This window comes from Pongo abelii, chromosome 7 (assembly GCF_028885655.2).
Source record: "Pongo abelii isolate AG06213 chromosome 7, NHGRI_mPonAbe1-v2.0_pri, whole genome shotgun sequence".
In the NCBI taxonomy this organism is placed as follows: Eukaryota; Metazoa; Chordata; class Mammalia; order Primates; family Hominidae; genus Pongo; species Pongo abelii.
In genome coordinates this window covers 41467934-41485791 of record NC_071992.2, presented here as the reverse complement: position 1 = coordinate 41485791, position 17858 = coordinate 41467934, and the positions used below count along the sequence as shown (strand labels likewise).

Below are 17858 nucleotides of genomic sequence, written 5' to 3'. Positions count from 1 at the left end.
TCATTTCAACTTTGGTGAATCTGACAATTATATGTCTTGGAGTTGCTCTTCTGAAGGAGTATCTTTTTGGCATTCTCTGTATTTCATGAATCTGAATGTTGGCCTGCCTTGCTAGATTGGGGAAGTTCTCCTGGATGATATCCTGCAGAGTGTTTTCCAACTTGGTTCCATTCTTCCCGTCATTTTCAGGTACACCAATCAGACGTAGATTTGGTCTTTTCACATAGTCCCATATTTCTTGGAGGCTTTGTTCATTTCTTTTTATTCTTTTTTCTCTAAACTTCCCTTCTCGCTTCATTTCATTCATTTCATCTTCCATCACTGATACCCTTTCTTCCAGTTGATCGCATCGGCTCCTGAGGCTTCTGCATTCTTCATGTAGTTCTCGAGCCTTGGCTTTCAGCTCCATCGGCTCCTTTAAGCACTTCTCTGTATTGGTTACTCTAGTTATACATTCGTCTAAATGTTTTTCAAAGTTTTCAACTTCTTTGCCTTTGGTTTGAATTTCCTCCTGTAGTTCGGAGTAGTTTGATCGTCTGAAGCCTTCTTCTCTCAACTCGTCAAAGTCATTCTTTGTCCAGCTTTGTTCTGTTGCTGGTGAGGAGCTGCGTTCCTATGGAGCAGGAGAGGCACTCTGCTTTTTAGAGTTTCCAGTTTTTCTGCTCTGTTTTTTCCTCATCGTTGTGGTTTTATCTACTTTTGGTCTTTGATGATGGTGATGTACAGATGGGTTTTTGGTGTGGATGTCCTTTCTGTTTGTTAGTTTTCCTTCTAACAGACAGGACCCTCAGCTGCAGGTGTGTTGGAGTTTGCTAGAGGTCCACTCCAGACCCTGTTTGCCTGGGTACCAGCAGCGGTGGCTGCAGAAGAGCGGATTTTCGGGAACCGCGAATGCTGCTGTCTTATCATTCCTCTGGAAGTTTTGTCTCAGAGGAGTACCCGGCCGTGTGAGGTGTCAGTCTGCCCCTACTGGGGGGTGCCTCCCAGTTAGGCTGCTCAGGGGTCAGGGGTCAGGGACCTACTTGAGGAGGCAGTCTGCCTGTTCTCAGATCTCCAGCTGCGTGCTGGAAGAACCACTGCTCTCTTCAAAGCTGTCAGACAGGGACATTTAAGTCTGCAGAGGTTACTGCTGTCTTTTTGTTTGTCTGTGCCCTGCCCCCAGAGGTGGAGCCTACAGAGGCAGGCAGGCCTCCTTGAGCTGTGGTGGGCTCCACCCAGTTCCAGCTTCCCGGCTGCTTTTTTTTACCTAAGCAAGCCTGGGCAATGGCGGGCGCCCCTCCCCCAGCCTCACTGCCGCCTTGCAGTTTGATCTCAGACTGCTCTGCTAGCAATCAGCAAGACTCTGTGGGCGTAGGACCCTCCGAACCAGGTGCGGGCTATAATCTCCTGGTGCGCCATTTTTTAAGCCCGTCAGAAAAACACAGTATTGAGGTGTGAGTGACCTGATTTTCCAGGTGCCGTCTGTCACCCCTTTCTTTGACTAGGGAAGGGAACTCCCTGACCCCTTGCACTTCCCGAGGGAGGCAATGCCTCGCCCTGCTTCGGCTCACACATGGTGCACTGCACCCACTGTCCTGCGCCCACTGTCTGGCCCTCCCTAGTGAGATGAACCCGGTACCTCAGATGGAAATGCAGAAATCACCCATCTTCTGCGTCACTCACTCTGGGAGCTGTAGACCAGAGCTGTTCCTATTCGGCCATCTTGGCTCCAGCCTCCGCGTGGACATTTATTATACTGCCTTTTATTTTTAAAATTATTTTTCATATTTAATTTAAAATTTATATTAAATGGTAATATTTTTAAAATTTACATTGACTAACAATCACATATAAGGCAGTTAATTTTGGGGTGTATATAAATGCTTTTTTTGTTTGTTTTGGTTTTAGATTTGCAATGAACATTTCCATTGTCAATGTGATCCTGGTTATGCTCCTCCAGACTGTGAGCCAGCAATGTCATCACCAGGAGGAAGTATCGATGATGGGTTTTGGCTTACAATAGGTTAGTCTCTAGATCTGTGTTTCAATGCAGCTTTCTGTTCTCATAGAAATGGTCTACATCTTTGCCGTCCTGTATAACTAGCAAACACCCAACATGTGGATAGTGAAACTAAGGAACTGAAATTTCAACTGTATTTTACCTTATTTAATTTAAATTTAAATGACCACTGTGACTAGTGGCTACTAAATTGGATCTAGAGCCAGACAGCTCTAAATCTTTCTGCCAACCAAAATTTTCTGTATGGTTTTCATTCTCACCTAGAAACAAACATTTTAAAAGACCTCCCCTTCACTTTAAGCAGGGTTCCCAGAATATTTCTATTTGTACAGCAGAGTTTTCTATGTAAGTATACTTAAATTATGGAAAACGTTGCAGTTTTATTATATAGTCTGTGTATTCCAAGGATGTCACCTATTGTGATATCCCAATTCACAATCAAATTCGATCTTTAAAGGTAACTGTAATATTGAAAGAGAAAAATCATTAAATTTTTCATGCCTACAGCATATGAATAGTCTGTGGCACTGAACATTTTTAAATTGATTTGATGAAAAGTCCTGAATAAATATATTTGTTTTTACTAAACCTTTCTTTTACTATTAGAATTGTATACCTGAATAAATGCTTGAGGAATGGATTCATATGTCAAATATGCTGAAGTGGCATATAACTAGATGTATGAATATCTTAATATGGCAACTTAGAGCAAAGGAGTTAAAGACACTGAAGATCAAGAAAAAATATATGCCAAGAGGTTGTTAGAATGAGTTTCCTTGTTCCCACAACTTAGAATTTGGGGTACTTCATTAGATGATACTGAAGAAATTAGTTTCAGTTAATTTAGGAGGAAAAAAGTAGTTGAAATAAATATATACATAAGTAAATTGAAAGAAGAATAAATTAACCTACACTCATCCTTCACCAATGTTAAAATGTTGCAAATCTGTCCTACAATGTCAAAACTGGGAAATGGACATTGGTAAAATACAGAAACCTTAATCAGATTTCTCCAGTATATTTACACTCATTTGTGTGTCTGTGTGTTTGTGTGTGTGTGTTTGTTCTATGCAATTTTATCACAGTTTAGATTTATGTACTACTATCACAATGACAATGCATAGCTGTATCATCACTACATGGTTGTCTAACATTACCCCTTTGTAGATAGATTTTTTTCTTTTCCCTCATCTCTAACTCTCCTTCCAACCATTAAATGGTTCTCCGTCTGTCTAATTATGTGGTTTTATGACTGTTATATAAACAAAATCATATGGTTTTTATATTTCTGCAACTGGATTTTTTTCTTTAGCATAATTTCCCTGAACTGGATCCAAGTTCTTGCATGTACCAATACTTAATTCCTTTTTATTGATGACTAGTTTTCATTTGTATGGATATGCCATAATTTTTTAGCCTTTGATCCACTGAAGGACATTTGGGTGGTTTCCAGTTTTAGTTATTATGAATAACTGAGATGAACATTCATGTGGAAGATTCTATGTGAAAATAATATTTTAATTATCTGGGATACATGCACAAGACTGAAATTGCTGAGACATATTGTAAACTACTTATAGTTTTAAAAGCAACTGCTAAATATTTTTTCAGAATGGCTGTACTGTTTGACAATCCCACCAACAATATATGAATTACCCGTGTTTTTGCACCCTCACCAACATTTGATTGTACCACTGTTTTTTCTTGAATTTTAATCATTCTATTAGCTGTTTATTAATATCTCATTTGCACCTCCCCATGGATAATGATTTTGAACATCTTTAATATGCTTATTTGGTTGTATATTCTATTTAGTGAAAAGTCTGTTCATACATTTTACCATTTACTCATTGGATTGTTTGTGTTTTTTAAATGTTCAGTTTTGAGAGATATTATGTTTTTTAATTTTTGTTTTTCATTATTATGGGTACATAATAGTTGTATATGTTCATGGGGTACATGTGCTGTTTTGTTAGACATGCAATGTGTAATGATCAAATCATGGTAATTGGGGTATCCATCATCTCAAGCCTTTATTATTTATTTGTATTAGGAACATTCTAATCACACTCTTTCTGTTATTTTAAAATATACAATAAATCAATGTTAACTATAGTCTCTCTATTGTGCTACTGAACACCAGACCTTATTACTTCTGACTGTATTTTTGTAACCGTTAACCACTCCCTTTTTATCCCCCCATCCCCACTACCCTTCCCAGGCTCTGGCAACCATGATTCCACTCCTCTATGAGTTCAATTTTTTTGTTGTTTTTAGCTCCCACATTTGAATGAAAACAAACAGGCATCATCTGTCTTTCTGTGCCTGGCTTATTTCAGTTAACATAATAGCCTCCACTCCATTCATGTTGTTGCAAATGACAGGATTTTATCCTTTTTATGGCTGAATAGCAGTCGGTTGTGTATATGTACCACATTTTTTTATCCATTCATCCACTGATGGACACTTAGGTTGATTCCAAATCTTGGCTACTGTGAATAATGCTGCTTTAAATAAACACAGGAGAGCAGATATCTCTTCGATACACTGATTTCCTTTCTTTTAGATATATACTCAGCAGTGGGATTGCTGGATCTTGTGATAATTCTATTTTAGTTTTTTTGAGGAATCACCATACTGTTCTCTATAGTGGCTGTATTAATTTACATTCCCACCAACAGTGTGTACCAAGTGCTCCCCTTTCTTGACATTCTCACATTATTGCCTATCTTTTGGATAAAAGCCATTTTAACAGGGATAAGATAATATTTCATTGTAGTTTTTAGTTGCATTTCTCTGATGATCAATGATGTTGAGCCCCTTTTCATATAGCTGTTTGCCGTTCGTATGCCTTCTTTTGAGAAATGTCTATTCAGATCTTTTGCCCATTTTAAAATTAATTTTTTTATTGAGTTGTTTGAGCTCCTTACATATTCTGGCTATTAATCCCTTGTCAGATGGGTAGTTTGCAAATATTTTCTTCGGTTCTGTAGGTTGTCCCTTCACTTGGTCGATTGTTTCCTTTTCTATGTAGAAGCTTCTTAGCTTGATGTGATCCTATTTGTCAATTTTTGCTGTGATTGCCTGAGCTTCTGAGGTCTTACTCAAGAACTCTGTGCCCAAATTAATGTCCTGGAGAGGTTACCCAGTGTTTTGTTCTAGTTGTTTTATAGTTTAGGGTCTTAGATTTAAGTCTTTAATCCATTTTTATTTGATTTTTGTATATGGCAAGAGATAGGGATCTAGCGTCATTCTTCTGCATATGGCTATCTACTTTTCCCAGCACTGTTTATTGAAGGGACTATTCTTTCCCCAATGTATGTTCTTGACACCTTTATTGAAAATAAATTGACTTTAATTATGTGGATTAATTTGTGGGTTCTTTATTCTGTTCTATTTTTCTGTGTATCCGTTTTATTCCAGCATCATGCTATTTTGGTTACTATAGCTTTGTGTAGTATAAGGTCAGGTAACGTGATTCCTCTAGTTTTGTTCTTTTTGCTCAGGATTACTTTGACTATTCTGGGTCTTTCGTCATTCCATATGCATTTTAGGATTATTTTTTCTATTTCTGTGAACAATTGCATTGAAGCTGTAGATTGCTTTGTGTGGTACAGGCATTTTAACATTATAGAACTGATAAATTCAGTAAAGGTGCAGAATACAAAATGCCAACAGCGAACAATCTGAAAAACAAATGAAGAAAGCAATTCCATTTACAATAGCTACAAATAAGATGAACTACCTAGGAATAAACTAAAAGAAGTGAAAGATCTCAACAATAAAAATTATTAAACACTGATGAAAGAAATTGAAGAGGAAAAAAGAAAAAAAAAGTCATGTTTATGAAAGATTTTATGTTTTACAGATACATGTATTTTGTTGGATGTGTGATTTGTACATATTTTTTCCAAGTCTATAATTTGTTTTTTCTCGGAACAAAATTTCTCTTTATGTGACTTTTACTTGATAAGGTCCACTTTTTTAGGTACTGGATTGTGCTTCCAGTGTCAAGTATATGACCTCTTTATGAGTATTAGGACCTGAAGATTTAAAAAGTATAGCATTATGGTTTCCATTTAAGCCCATAATACACTTTAAAGTAATTTTATATAGGATGAGAGATAATATATCAAGGTTAAATTTTTGATAAATGGGTGTTCAATTACTCTAGCATATTTTTTTAAATTTTTTATTTCTATAGCTTTTTGGGGGAACAGGTGGTATTTGGTTACATGAGTAAGTTTTTCAATGGTGATTTGTGAGATTTTGGTGCACCCATCTCCTGAGCAGTATACACTGAACCCAATTTGTAGTCTTTTATTCCTCACCCCCTTCCCATCCTTTTCCCCTGAGTCCCCAAATTCCATTGCATTTTTCTTATGCCTTTGCATCCTCGTAGTTTAGCTCCCATTTATGAGTGAGAATATACGATGTTTGGTTTTCCATCCTTGAGTTACTTCACTTAGAATAATAGTCTCCAATCCCATCCAGGTTGCTGCAAACGCCATTAATTCATTCCTTTTAATGGCTGAGCAGTGTTTCATCATAAATATATATATCATCACACAGTTTCTTTATCTCACAGTTTCTTTATCCACTCATTGATTGATGGGCATTGGGATTGGTTCCACATTTTTGCAATTCCAAGTTGTCCTGTTATAAACATGTGTGTGCAAGTATCTTTTTCATATAATGAGTTCTTTTTAATGTACACAAATCAGTAGCTCTCCTTTACACCAACAGCAACCAGGATGAGAATAAAATCAAGAACTCAACTCCTTTACAATAGCTGCAAAAAATAAAATACTTAGGAATGTACCTAACCAAGGAGTTGAAAGACCTGTACAAGGAAAACTACAAAACACTGCTGAAAGAAATCATAGAGGACACAAACAAATGGAAACACATCCCATGCTCATGGATGGGTAGAAGCAATATTGTCAAAATGACCATACTGCCAAAAGCAATCTACAAATTTGATACAATTTCCCTCAAAATACCACCATCATTCTTTACCAAAAATAATCCTAAAGTTCATATGGAACCAAAAGAGAGCCTGCATATCCAAAGCAATACTAAGCAAAAAGAACAAATCTGGAGGCATCACATTACCTGATTTCAAACTATACTATAAGGCCATAGTCACTGAAACAGCATGGTACTGGTATAAAAATAGACACATAGACCAGTGAAACAGAATAGAGAACCCAGAAATAAACCCAAATACCTACAGCCAACTGGTCTTCGACAAAGCAAACAAAAACATTAAGTGGGGAGAGGACACCCTGCTCAACAAATGGTGCTGGGATAATTGGCAAGCCACATGTAGGAGAATAAAACTGGGTCCTCATCTCTCACCTTATACAGAAATCAACTCAAAATGGATCAAGGCCTTAAATCCAAGACCTGAAACTACAAAAATTCTAGCACAATTTTTTAGAAAAGGTATCTCTCATCTATTGAATTGTTTTTGCAGCTTTGTCAAAAATTAATTAAACGTATTTTTCTTGGTATTTTACTAGGTCTCTGTTTGGTTCCATTGATTTGTCTTATTCCACACACAAGTACCACATTCTCTAACATTGGGGGAAAAAAAGGAATTCCTGTCACTTAATTATTTTTTTTTTCAAAATTGCTACAACTATTCTCAGAGCTCTTCTTTCTCTATATGCATACATATTAGCATGAGTTCATCTATCTTTATTTAAAAATCTTGCTGTGATTTTTACAAATCAATTTAGGAAGAATTTACATCTTCATTATTATTGGGTCTTTCAGTCTATGAACACAGCATATCTCTCCATTTGAAAGAAATCAAAGAAATCTGCTTTTATTCTTCAATAGTCTGATGAAAGAAATCAAAGAAATCTGCTTTGATTTCTTTCATCAGGCTATTGTAATTTTACCATATCCTATGCATTTATTATTTCACTTTTATTTCATTATCTTCAGAGCAATTTTAGGTGATGTTGGGTGTTTTTTATGTTTTTATTTCCCTTTGTTCTTTGTTAATATGCAAATATACCATTGATCTTTGCACATCAATCCTGTATTTCCCAATATAATTGAATTCGGTTTTCTGAGAATTTTTTTTGTTTTTGCAAGTTCTTTGGGATTTCTACGTAAGTGATTATGCCATCTTCAAATAGCTTTGAAGATAACAGCTTTCTTTCTTCCTTTCCAATGTGTATAACTTTTATTATTTTATTGCACTTCCTAGACTTTCCAGGCCTATGCTGAATAAGAGTTGTAAACAACTCTCCTTAATAATTATTTTAGCAGAAAAGAATTTAGTATTTCACCATTAAGTATGATGGTAGCTGTAGGGCTTTTGTAGATATTATTTATTAGTTTGAGGAACCTCCTTTAATATGTATTCATTGAGATGTTTTGTTATTAACAGTATTAATTTTTCAAATGCTTTTTAGTATCGGTTGATAGGAATGTATGAACCTTGTAGTCCACTGATATGATCAATTGCATTGATTTTTAATTTTGAACCAATTTTGAAAATATAGAATAAATTCTTCATCATTATTTATTAATTTTTGTACTTTACTAAATTTGATTTGTTAATATTCTGTTGAGGATTTTTGTGTCTAGGTTGGTGAGAGATATTGCCTGCCTCTCTGTCTCTCTCTCTCTCTCTTTCTCTCTCTCTTCCTTGTACTTGTTTTTATCTTGTTTTGTTGTCAACTAAAACTGACATCATAAAATGAATTGGGAAGTGTTTACTCCTCTTCCGCATTCTAGAAGTGATTGCTTAAAATCAGCATTAAAAAAATATTTAGTAATAATGTCCAGTGAATTCATATGGGTCTGGAGATTTATTCTGTGGGGAGCTTTTAAAATAAAGATTTTTCTTAAATAAATATTTTCTTAATAAATATGTAAACAATAATATTATCTATTTCATGTTAGATGAGTTAAAGTAGCTTATACTTTTTCATGGAACTGACCGATTTCTTTTTACTTCTATCAATTACTAAGAGAGTAGTTTTTAAAAATTCTAATCATAATTATGTATTTTTTTCATTTTATCAGTTAGTTTGTATTTCATTTTATTTTGATTTTTTCTTCATTATTGTATGTGTAGTTTAGATTTATTTCTGGTGCATTGTTCCTTTTATTATTTCTGTAATGTTTATCTTTCTCTTGAATTCTATTTTGCCTGAAATTAATCCTTATTAGATACCTATAACTTGTAGGCCCAAAACTATTTTTTTATTTAAAAAACATATTACAGGAAATATATAAAAGTAGAAATAAAAGTAGTGAAATCAGCTTTATGAAAAATTTCAATAAAAATGTTAAATATAGAAAGCTCAATATTTTACTCTAGTCTTTGACGGGTATATAACTAAAGTGCTCTATGTGTTTTGAATACAGTTCCTGCTGTCAAACATGGATCTAGAACATATCCTTTCTATGACTGCAAGGAACACTTGAAGTACATCTCTAGTAGGTTAGAGGTGACTATACTTTGTGATTCTTTTTGTGTGTGTGCATTTACATCTTCAAAAGACAACTTTGATGGTCACAGTTTTCCTGATGTTATCCTCTTTGTACTATAATTAAAATATTTTCAGTTCATTTTAATAAACATCTAAAATAATTACTCAGTTTTTAAACTCCTACACTGACTCCATTCAATCAACTCTGCATAAATATTTAACTTCACTTTGTCCACTTGTGAATAATATCCAATAAATGTTCATGAACATCTTCCATAGAAGCTGGAATACTATTTATTCTAGATCTCATTTACAGTGCAAGAAATCCCAGGTATTTATGAAAAATATTGCTTGCAGAAGTCCTTCCTATTATATGATTACTGGATGAGAATTCTATGTATCCATTTTGTCTTTTGAAATATATCATTGACTCACTGATTCTTCACTTGAAAAAAATTAGGATATCATCATCTAAAGATTTGTAGTCTGACATTTCATTTATATGGTCAATTGCAACATTTTTGTAGACTAAATGTTTGCATTCCTCAACATTTTTATCATGTAACCTAATTCATAATGTGATGGCACTTGGAGGTGGAGTTTTTGGTATCTAATTAGGTTATGAAGGCAGAGCCCTCTTGAATAGGATTAGCGTTCTAATAAAAGAAAACCAAGAGAGATCCTTCATCCCTTCCACTATGTAAGGTTAGAACGAGAAGATGGTTATGCACCAGGAAATAGGCCCGGAGAATAAATCTGCCAGTGCCTCTATTTTGGAATTCTCTGCCTCCAGAACGATGAAACATACATTTCTGTTGTTTGTAAGCCACCCAGTTTATGATATTTTTGTTACAACAGCCTGAACAGACTAAGATAATCATTACAGGCTAAACTGTTGCTTTATGTTTCTTTGCATTTGTCAGATTAATAACTGTATAATATTTTCCTTCATCAATAGTCTTCCTCATATTATTACAAGCAGTTAAAAAAAAAGGCTGAATTCTCAAATGTGTTCAACAGAAGCTATGACAGAAAGACAGAAGGCTCCAGGACTTTGTTGTACTTTCTTAATAGTTGGTATATCACATTGGACAAAAATATAAGAAAGCTGAAATTTTCCAGAGGAATAAAAAATGGATCCCAGAAACAAATCTTCACATGTATGGTCTAATGATTTTCAAGAATGCCTAGACCATTTGCTGGAGGAAGTTCAGTCTTTTCAATGTATCATGTTGAGATATCTGGGTATTCGCATGCAAGAGAATGAGGCAGGGCCCTTGCTGATACCATATACCAAAATTAACTCAAAATGGATCAACAATCTAAATGCAAGAACTAATATTATAAACCCTTAAAACAGAAGACATAACAGGAAATTGTAATAACATGGAATTTGGCAATGATTTCTTTGATATGACTCCAAAAGCACCATCAGTAAATGAAAAAACAGATAAATTAGGATCCATCATGATTACAAACAGTTGTGCATCAAAGGATACTATCAAGAGTGAAAAGATAATCCATAGAATGGGCAAAAATATTTAAAATAATCTATCTAATGAGGGATTAATATTAGGAATATATAAAGAACTCTTACAAGTCAATAACAACAACAAAACAAATAATTTCATTAAAAATGGGCAAAGTAGTTGAATACTTTTAACACATCTTTGAGGAAATGTAAAGCTGTGGAGCAGGCTAATAAGCACAGAAAACGTTGTGTTTTTCACATATTAACATTACTAATCCTTGGAGAAATACAAGTAAAAACCATAATGAAATACCAATTTTTACCTATTAGGATGGCTATTACAAAGAAAAATTCAAAGCATATTGAGTGTTGACCAGGATATGAAAAAATTAGAACTCTTTGCATTGCTGGTGAAAATGTAAAATAATGCAGTCTTTGTGGAAAACATCATGCTGGTTGCTAAAAATATTAAACACAGAATTAGCATATTATCCAGGAATTCCACATCTACGTATATGCCCAAAAAAATTAAAAGCAGAGACTCGAGCAGATATTTGTATACCCATGCTTATAGCAGCATTGTTCACAATAGCCAAAACATGGAAAACCCAAATGTTTATTGACAAATAAATGGATAACCATAATAAGGTGTAGAAATACAATGGAAGATTATTCACCTTTGAAATGAACAATCCTGTCACACCCTACAATGTAGATATAAACTGAAGACCTTATGATTAAGTGAAATAAGCCAGTCAGAACATGACAAATATTATCGATTCTGATTCTGTGAGGTACCTAGAGTAGTCAAACTCAGAGTCAAAGTAGAATGGTGGTTGCCGGGGCTGAGTTCTGCTTCCATTAGCACCTAGGTTAGTCAGATTCATGGAGTCAAAGTAGAATAATGGTGGCTCCTCTGGGGAGAGGGAAAAATGGTGGGTTAATATTGAATGGGTAAAAAATTTCCTTTTTGCAGAATGAGAAAGTTTTGAAGCAGGGTGGTGGTGATGGTTGCACATCAACGTGAATGTACTTAATGCAGTTCACAAAAAGAAATATGATACACCAAAATAGATTATATCATATAAGTAAATATTAAGTATACATGAAGGGATTATAAGTAAATCTATGGCAATATGTATTTTATGTCAATAAAAATTTTACTGTCAATAAAATAAGTACATTTATGACAATATTGCATATTGCCAATGACTGTGTATTGTCAATTATATGTATAAGTGTATTGAGTTGACATACACAATGTATAATGCACTCTGGGGCCCAGTCAGAGAAGGCTAAAAACACTTTTAAATTCAAATAGATTCATTCTTTAACTGTGTTGAATTCTAAATTTCTATAATTCAAATTCTGGTATGATTTCATCATTTTTCAAATAGTTAAAAAGGTACTCTCATGTTTTCAGAAAAAAGTGTACCCTTGTTTCCAAAACGACGTGCTGCTCCTAAAAACAATGGTCTTTTGATCAGTTTCTACATTTTTTCACCTTTGCTCATTTTAATTGCTATTGTTAGTCTTAAATGGAATAAAATGAAGAGATTTTGGAGCAAAGTGGGAACAGTAAGCAGCAGGTAAGTAAATGTATTATTTTTAATTTAATATTAAAATTCATTGTGGGAAGAATTCAGTGCAATTTGGAATCCAAGAAGAGACTCTAGGATGGTTTGGATTAATGTTTAGAAATATTGAGTAAGCTCACGCCTGTAATCCTGCCACTTTGGGAGGTCGAGGCGGGCAGATTGCCTGAGCTCAGGAGTTTGAGACCAGCCTGGGCAACACGGTGAAACCCCGTCTCTACTAAAATACAAAAAATTAGCCGGGCGTGGTGGCATGTGCCTGTAGCCCCAGCTATCCCAGCTACTCGGGAGGCTGAGGCAGGAGAATTGCTTGAACCCAGAAGCCAGAGGTTGCAGTGAGCCAAGATCATGCCACTGCACTCCAGCCTGGGCAACATAGTGAGACAAGAAATATTGCGTAAGTTCTCAGCATATAGCAAAGTTGTAATTTTTTTATTTTTTTATTTTTTTATTTTATTTCAATCATCTAAGTATCCTGCCTGTTCTTACAGGGCCAAGAACAATTAAAGCTATTCAGTAAAGCCTCATTGCCTTTCACATAGAAAGCCAAGTTCTCTGCAATTGTTTAGAAAGTTCTGTTGACTTCCCAAGGAACCCCATTTCTCTTGCATTGACAACCAGTTGTGCCAAAAAGGTCCACAGAAATAGTCAGGGAAGAAAATTTTGTGAATAGAATATGTAGAAGGTAAGAAAAATAGGAGATGGTACAGAATGAGGGAGAGAACTCAGATAGGATACTTTGTATTTTGTGCATAATTAATATGGCTCATGTTTTTCAGAAATTATAAGTAAGGTACTAGCACAGCTTTTTTTTTTTTTTACTCTAACACCACATCAAACCATAATTTGCTTTATGAATATGTAGGGATTTGATAATTCAAAAGAAAGAATAACTGGTATCATTGATTAAAACTGACAAAATCTGGTCACAACAGCCTAAGTTTTACAACAGTAAGTGGTTTCAGGACTGCCAGGGTAAGAAATGAAGTAGGGCTGAAGCAAAATAGCAATGAGCCAGATGATCAGGAACTAGGTCATTCTCTTTGTCACTCGACGTCTTTATAATTGACATCACCCCTTCTTGTCTACGTCTGTTGTTTCCAAATCGACTGCTCTGCTTGCACTTGGCCACTTGATACATATTAATTGATTAATTAGTGCAAATGTAGCTTTTTAAACTTTTCTTGATTTCACTCAAGATTACAGTGTTTCCTAATGTTATCTCTTTTATACAGATCTATCTCAGAAGACAGCAGTAGTAACAACAGCCAGTCACAGAGTTAAAGGTGACGTAAAATGATCAAATTGTTAAGAAATAATACTCATGGAGTATTTTTTTACTTTTAACAATACCTCAGTATGAGAAAACTATTATTCCCATATTTCATCATCTTGACTCCTATGTATTAATACTATGTAGTAAAACAAAGATAAGAAAATATATTTGATGTTAATTATGTTTTATACTTATTTAGAAATATTTAATGTTAACTAATATTAGCCAGAGATTTATTGAACAACATTTTTGTAATAAGGAATGATGTTAAAGAGATTATAAATATTTTTGTAAAATACTCATAAACAATCATTGTCTCCTCTGGCCTTGTTTAAGGTTCTCATTGGGTGATTTACACAGATTGTCTCTCCACATTTATGATGATTGATCCTTACTAAAATGCCATAGGTATTGTTACCCATATTTTAGAGATGAGGAAATGGATAAAAGGAAATAAATTGATTCCCCAGGAAAATAGAATTTTTAGTGACTATTGTAGTGGAGTTTAACTTAAGACAATCCGACTTCAGAATTTAAACTCTTAAGATTGCCACAATCTGGAACAAATATAGCCTGATATATGACTGGGGATTGGGAATGGAATTTACATTGATTGAGACACATGAGATGCCAGGCAAAATTTTAAATGCACCTTTCTTCGAAGGCAGAACGATGCTTTTTTTTTAATCTTTAAGATGGGATAAATAGACATTCATATATATTGTTCAAAGTTCTAATTCATATGTGTAAAGAAATAATTATATTTGATGTGTTAGGCCTATCACTGAGAGTAAATGGAAAATTCAAAACTTCAACCAAGAGTGAGATCAAGAGTTCATCAAATTACTTAGCTGCCATTCCCTCATATCTGACTTTGTTGATAGTTAAGTCAATGGGTCTCTGTTTCCTTATCTGCCACTAAGCATAGGGAATTAGAGAGATGCTATGGCCCAAGCTTTCTTACTTTAAATTGTAAATGGCTCATCATAAATACTACTCCCCTTATCCTAGGAAAAAGTCAAAACCAGACATCCAGGCTTTCCCAGAGACAAAGATAGAGCTTTTCCATTCCAGCTGCACATCAAATCTATCCCACACAGGCATATACTGGCATTATCCATGCAAATATCTTCACAGCAGCTTTCAAAACACATATATGATATGATGCTAAAATGTCAGGAATGTTGGAGAAATATCAGGGATGTCATTCTATCTGGAGCAGAGTTACCAAGAGGGTTGCAGTTGTGATGAGGCCGGAGAAGTAACACCCATGGAGGGTCTTGGTGCTCTTGGAGGCCATCTGTCTTTTACTTTGAGTGAAAGGGAGGAATAACTGGATGGTGCAGATTCCAAGCGTGTGACTTACCCTTTAAAAAGCTGCTTTGTTGAAAACAGTCTAAATGATGGCAAGAGTAGATGTGGAGAAACTACTGCAGTAATCCAGGAGAGAAAAGATGGTGCTTCAGACCAGGGGTGGTAAGGATGGTCTTATGGATACATTTTGAAGGTAACACAACAGAATGTACTGACACTTTGGATGCAGAATGTAAGAAAAAAATGCTTAAATAATATGGCTATTGATATATAGCAGGAAAATAGCAAGGCTAAAAAGTAAAACCACCCTTCTTTATTTACAAAATTTTGGCTTCTTTTTTTTTTCCTTGAGATGGAGTCTCACTCTGTTGCCCAGACTGGAGTGCAATGGTGTGATCTCGGCTCACTGCAACCTCTGCCACCTGGGTTCAAGCGATTCTCCTGCCTCAGCCTCTTGAGTAGCTGAGACTACAGGCACACGCCACCATGCTCAGCTAATTTTTGCATTCTTAGTAGAGATGGGGTTTCACCATGTTGGCCAGGATGGTCTCAATATCCTGACCTCGTGATCCGCCTGCCTCAGCCTCCCAAAGTGTGGGAATCTGCAAGTTTATGAATGCTGAGATGTAAAATCCATGTAGGTAACCATGAGCCAAAATAAGTATCTTGTATGCCACAATGAGGAGTTTAAATATTCTTCTATATGACTAAGAACATAGGTAAGGTACTTTTTAAGATGGTAAGAAATGGATTTGGTACTGTATGTCTTGCAGTTTACCAATTTCACTGGGATAAAATAGGGAAAGTAGATTCAGTCACAGATGGAAAGTAGTGAAGCAGTTAAGAGACTGCTGAATGCACAAGAAAGGTGTGATGAGGACAGGATTGGAGAGGAGGAAAAGCACAAAAACATTTTCAGAGGTATGACAGAGGCCCAATCTGTTAGAGTAGTGACTGGATGGACATTTATAGGTTAGAATAAAAGAGAGAACTAAATAAACCTCCACTCTTCTGACAGAATGGATAGTGACACCTTTTACCAGTGACACATTGTATAGTAGAGAAATAACTGGTTTGGTTTGGGGTGAGGAAGTGGAGGGGAGTGAAGAGTTAGTTTGTCTTTGAACAAGTGTATTTAAGAACCCGCTGGAAATGCACAGAGGGTTTTTGGAAGTTCTTTTCCTCCTCAGATACATAGAGAAAAATTTATAGTAATTCTTTCTTATTTTTTCACATATTTATATTGCTGTTTTTTTCTGTTTCCTTTTTGTGGTTTTCCTTTATATTTTTCTTCTGTTTCTTTGTTGATGATTTTCATTTATCCATGTAAAGTTTAGAGACTGTGTAAATTAAAAATACAAATATCAATTTGTAATATTCCCTTTTAATGTAGCAATTACAATCCATTTATGAAAAATAAATTTAGATTTATAAATTTCCTGAATCACAGACACAGACTGCACCAGTATAATCAGTGTCTCATTATACTAATTAAGTGTTCTACCAATAGTTGAATAGTAAATAACAGCTTTTATTAACAATGGAGATTTAACAATTTTTATTTTTCTGTATTTCCTCTGCAGCAGTAACCAAGTGATAAAATCAAAGCCATCGGATGAAGAAAGGATATTACCAGGAAACTCACCATTAACTTAAAACTTTCAACTTCACAAAACAAAATAAATCATATGACTAAAAGCATACAAGCTTATGTCTATTGATTCTTCTACCCTCCATGATCCTTTAGTAGGAGATGAGCGGCTTTGTCTCTTTGTAACTTTGGAAGTTGTTACATCATAAGCTTTATAGCCTTCTGAAACAAGAGAGTTCACTGATCTCCCTCACAGGACATGCGGCAGGGGAGTGGCTCACCTGTTCGGTCGCCCACCGCTCAAACCCCTCATCTGCTGGTCTGCTTGTCTTGCCACATCTGTAGCAGTTAACAGGTACACCCTGGGAATTCTGGGGTTTGTGGGCTTGCCTGGTGGACATTGAAGCCCTTACCTCTTTCCTGTATTTCCTCTCTCTTTCCTGGGCCTCCCTGTCTCTATTATAAAAGACTGAGGTGGCTACTTTCAGGAGGTTATGTGAAGTACTATCTGGTCCCGGGGCCTGTTTTTTGCAGCTTCCTCCTGATATCAGGGGCTGCCTGAATAATAAACATCCTTCAGGATTAGTTGTTCCTCAACTGAATCAGGAGGTGAAGAGGTGCTTTACCAACGCCTCTCTAAGCCTTTCCAAGAAGGCAGTGGGATTTTCATCAACTCCCTGGTCAATCATGGATAACAGTATAATTGAGAGGCTTGGTCCTGGTCCTACACACGCCCTCCATTACGCAAACCTGAAACTGTCTCCTGTTCCAGTCTCTCATCTCACCATTGGGATCCCATCCAGGGTCATTCGTTAGTACTGTCTCTCTTCCAATTGGATAATTTTCACCCTCTTCCCTGATGCTATATGTGATACAAAGCTCATCCCCAAATCTCTGCTCCTTGCAGAGCAACCTACTTCTCAGTGTCTGTCAGGGTCTGATTCAAAAGTAACAATGTCTCTCTGGGAGAGTTCAAATACTTGGATGAAATTCTGGAAAGCCTCTATATATTGGACAGGGTCATCTGAAAACTTGCCAAGATCCCCCTTAATTTGCTTTAACTCCTGTAGAGAGAAGGGGATCTGGACTTTACTGGGGTCAAATTCACCAGGCATCTGAGGCATCTGTTGGAAGGGCAAGGGTGAGACTGGGGCT

At 35.6% G+C, this 17858-nt stretch overlaps 1 protein-coding gene across 2 annotated transcripts in view; it reads left to right on the top strand.

The window, feature by feature from the left end:
* Positions 1 to 16818, top strand: part of LOC100433654 (A disintegrin and metallopeptidase domain 3-like) — a 76524-nt gene extending 59706 nt beyond the window's left edge. For both annotated transcript variants that reach the window (XM_024251136.3, XM_054561495.2), the window contains exons 18-21: positions 1888 to 2002; positions 12351 to 12516; positions 13758 to 13808; positions 16696 to 16818. In XM_024251136.3, the coding sequence (XP_024106904.3) occupies positions 1888 to 2002; positions 12351 to 12516; positions 13758 to 13806 (330 nt within the window). In that variant the 3' untranslated portion in view covers positions 13807 to 13808; positions 16696 to 16818. The remainder of the gene's footprint in view (positions 1 to 1887; positions 2003 to 12350; positions 12517 to 13757; positions 13809 to 16695) is intronic.
* The last annotated feature ends 1040 nt before the right edge of the window (positions 16819 to 17858 follow it).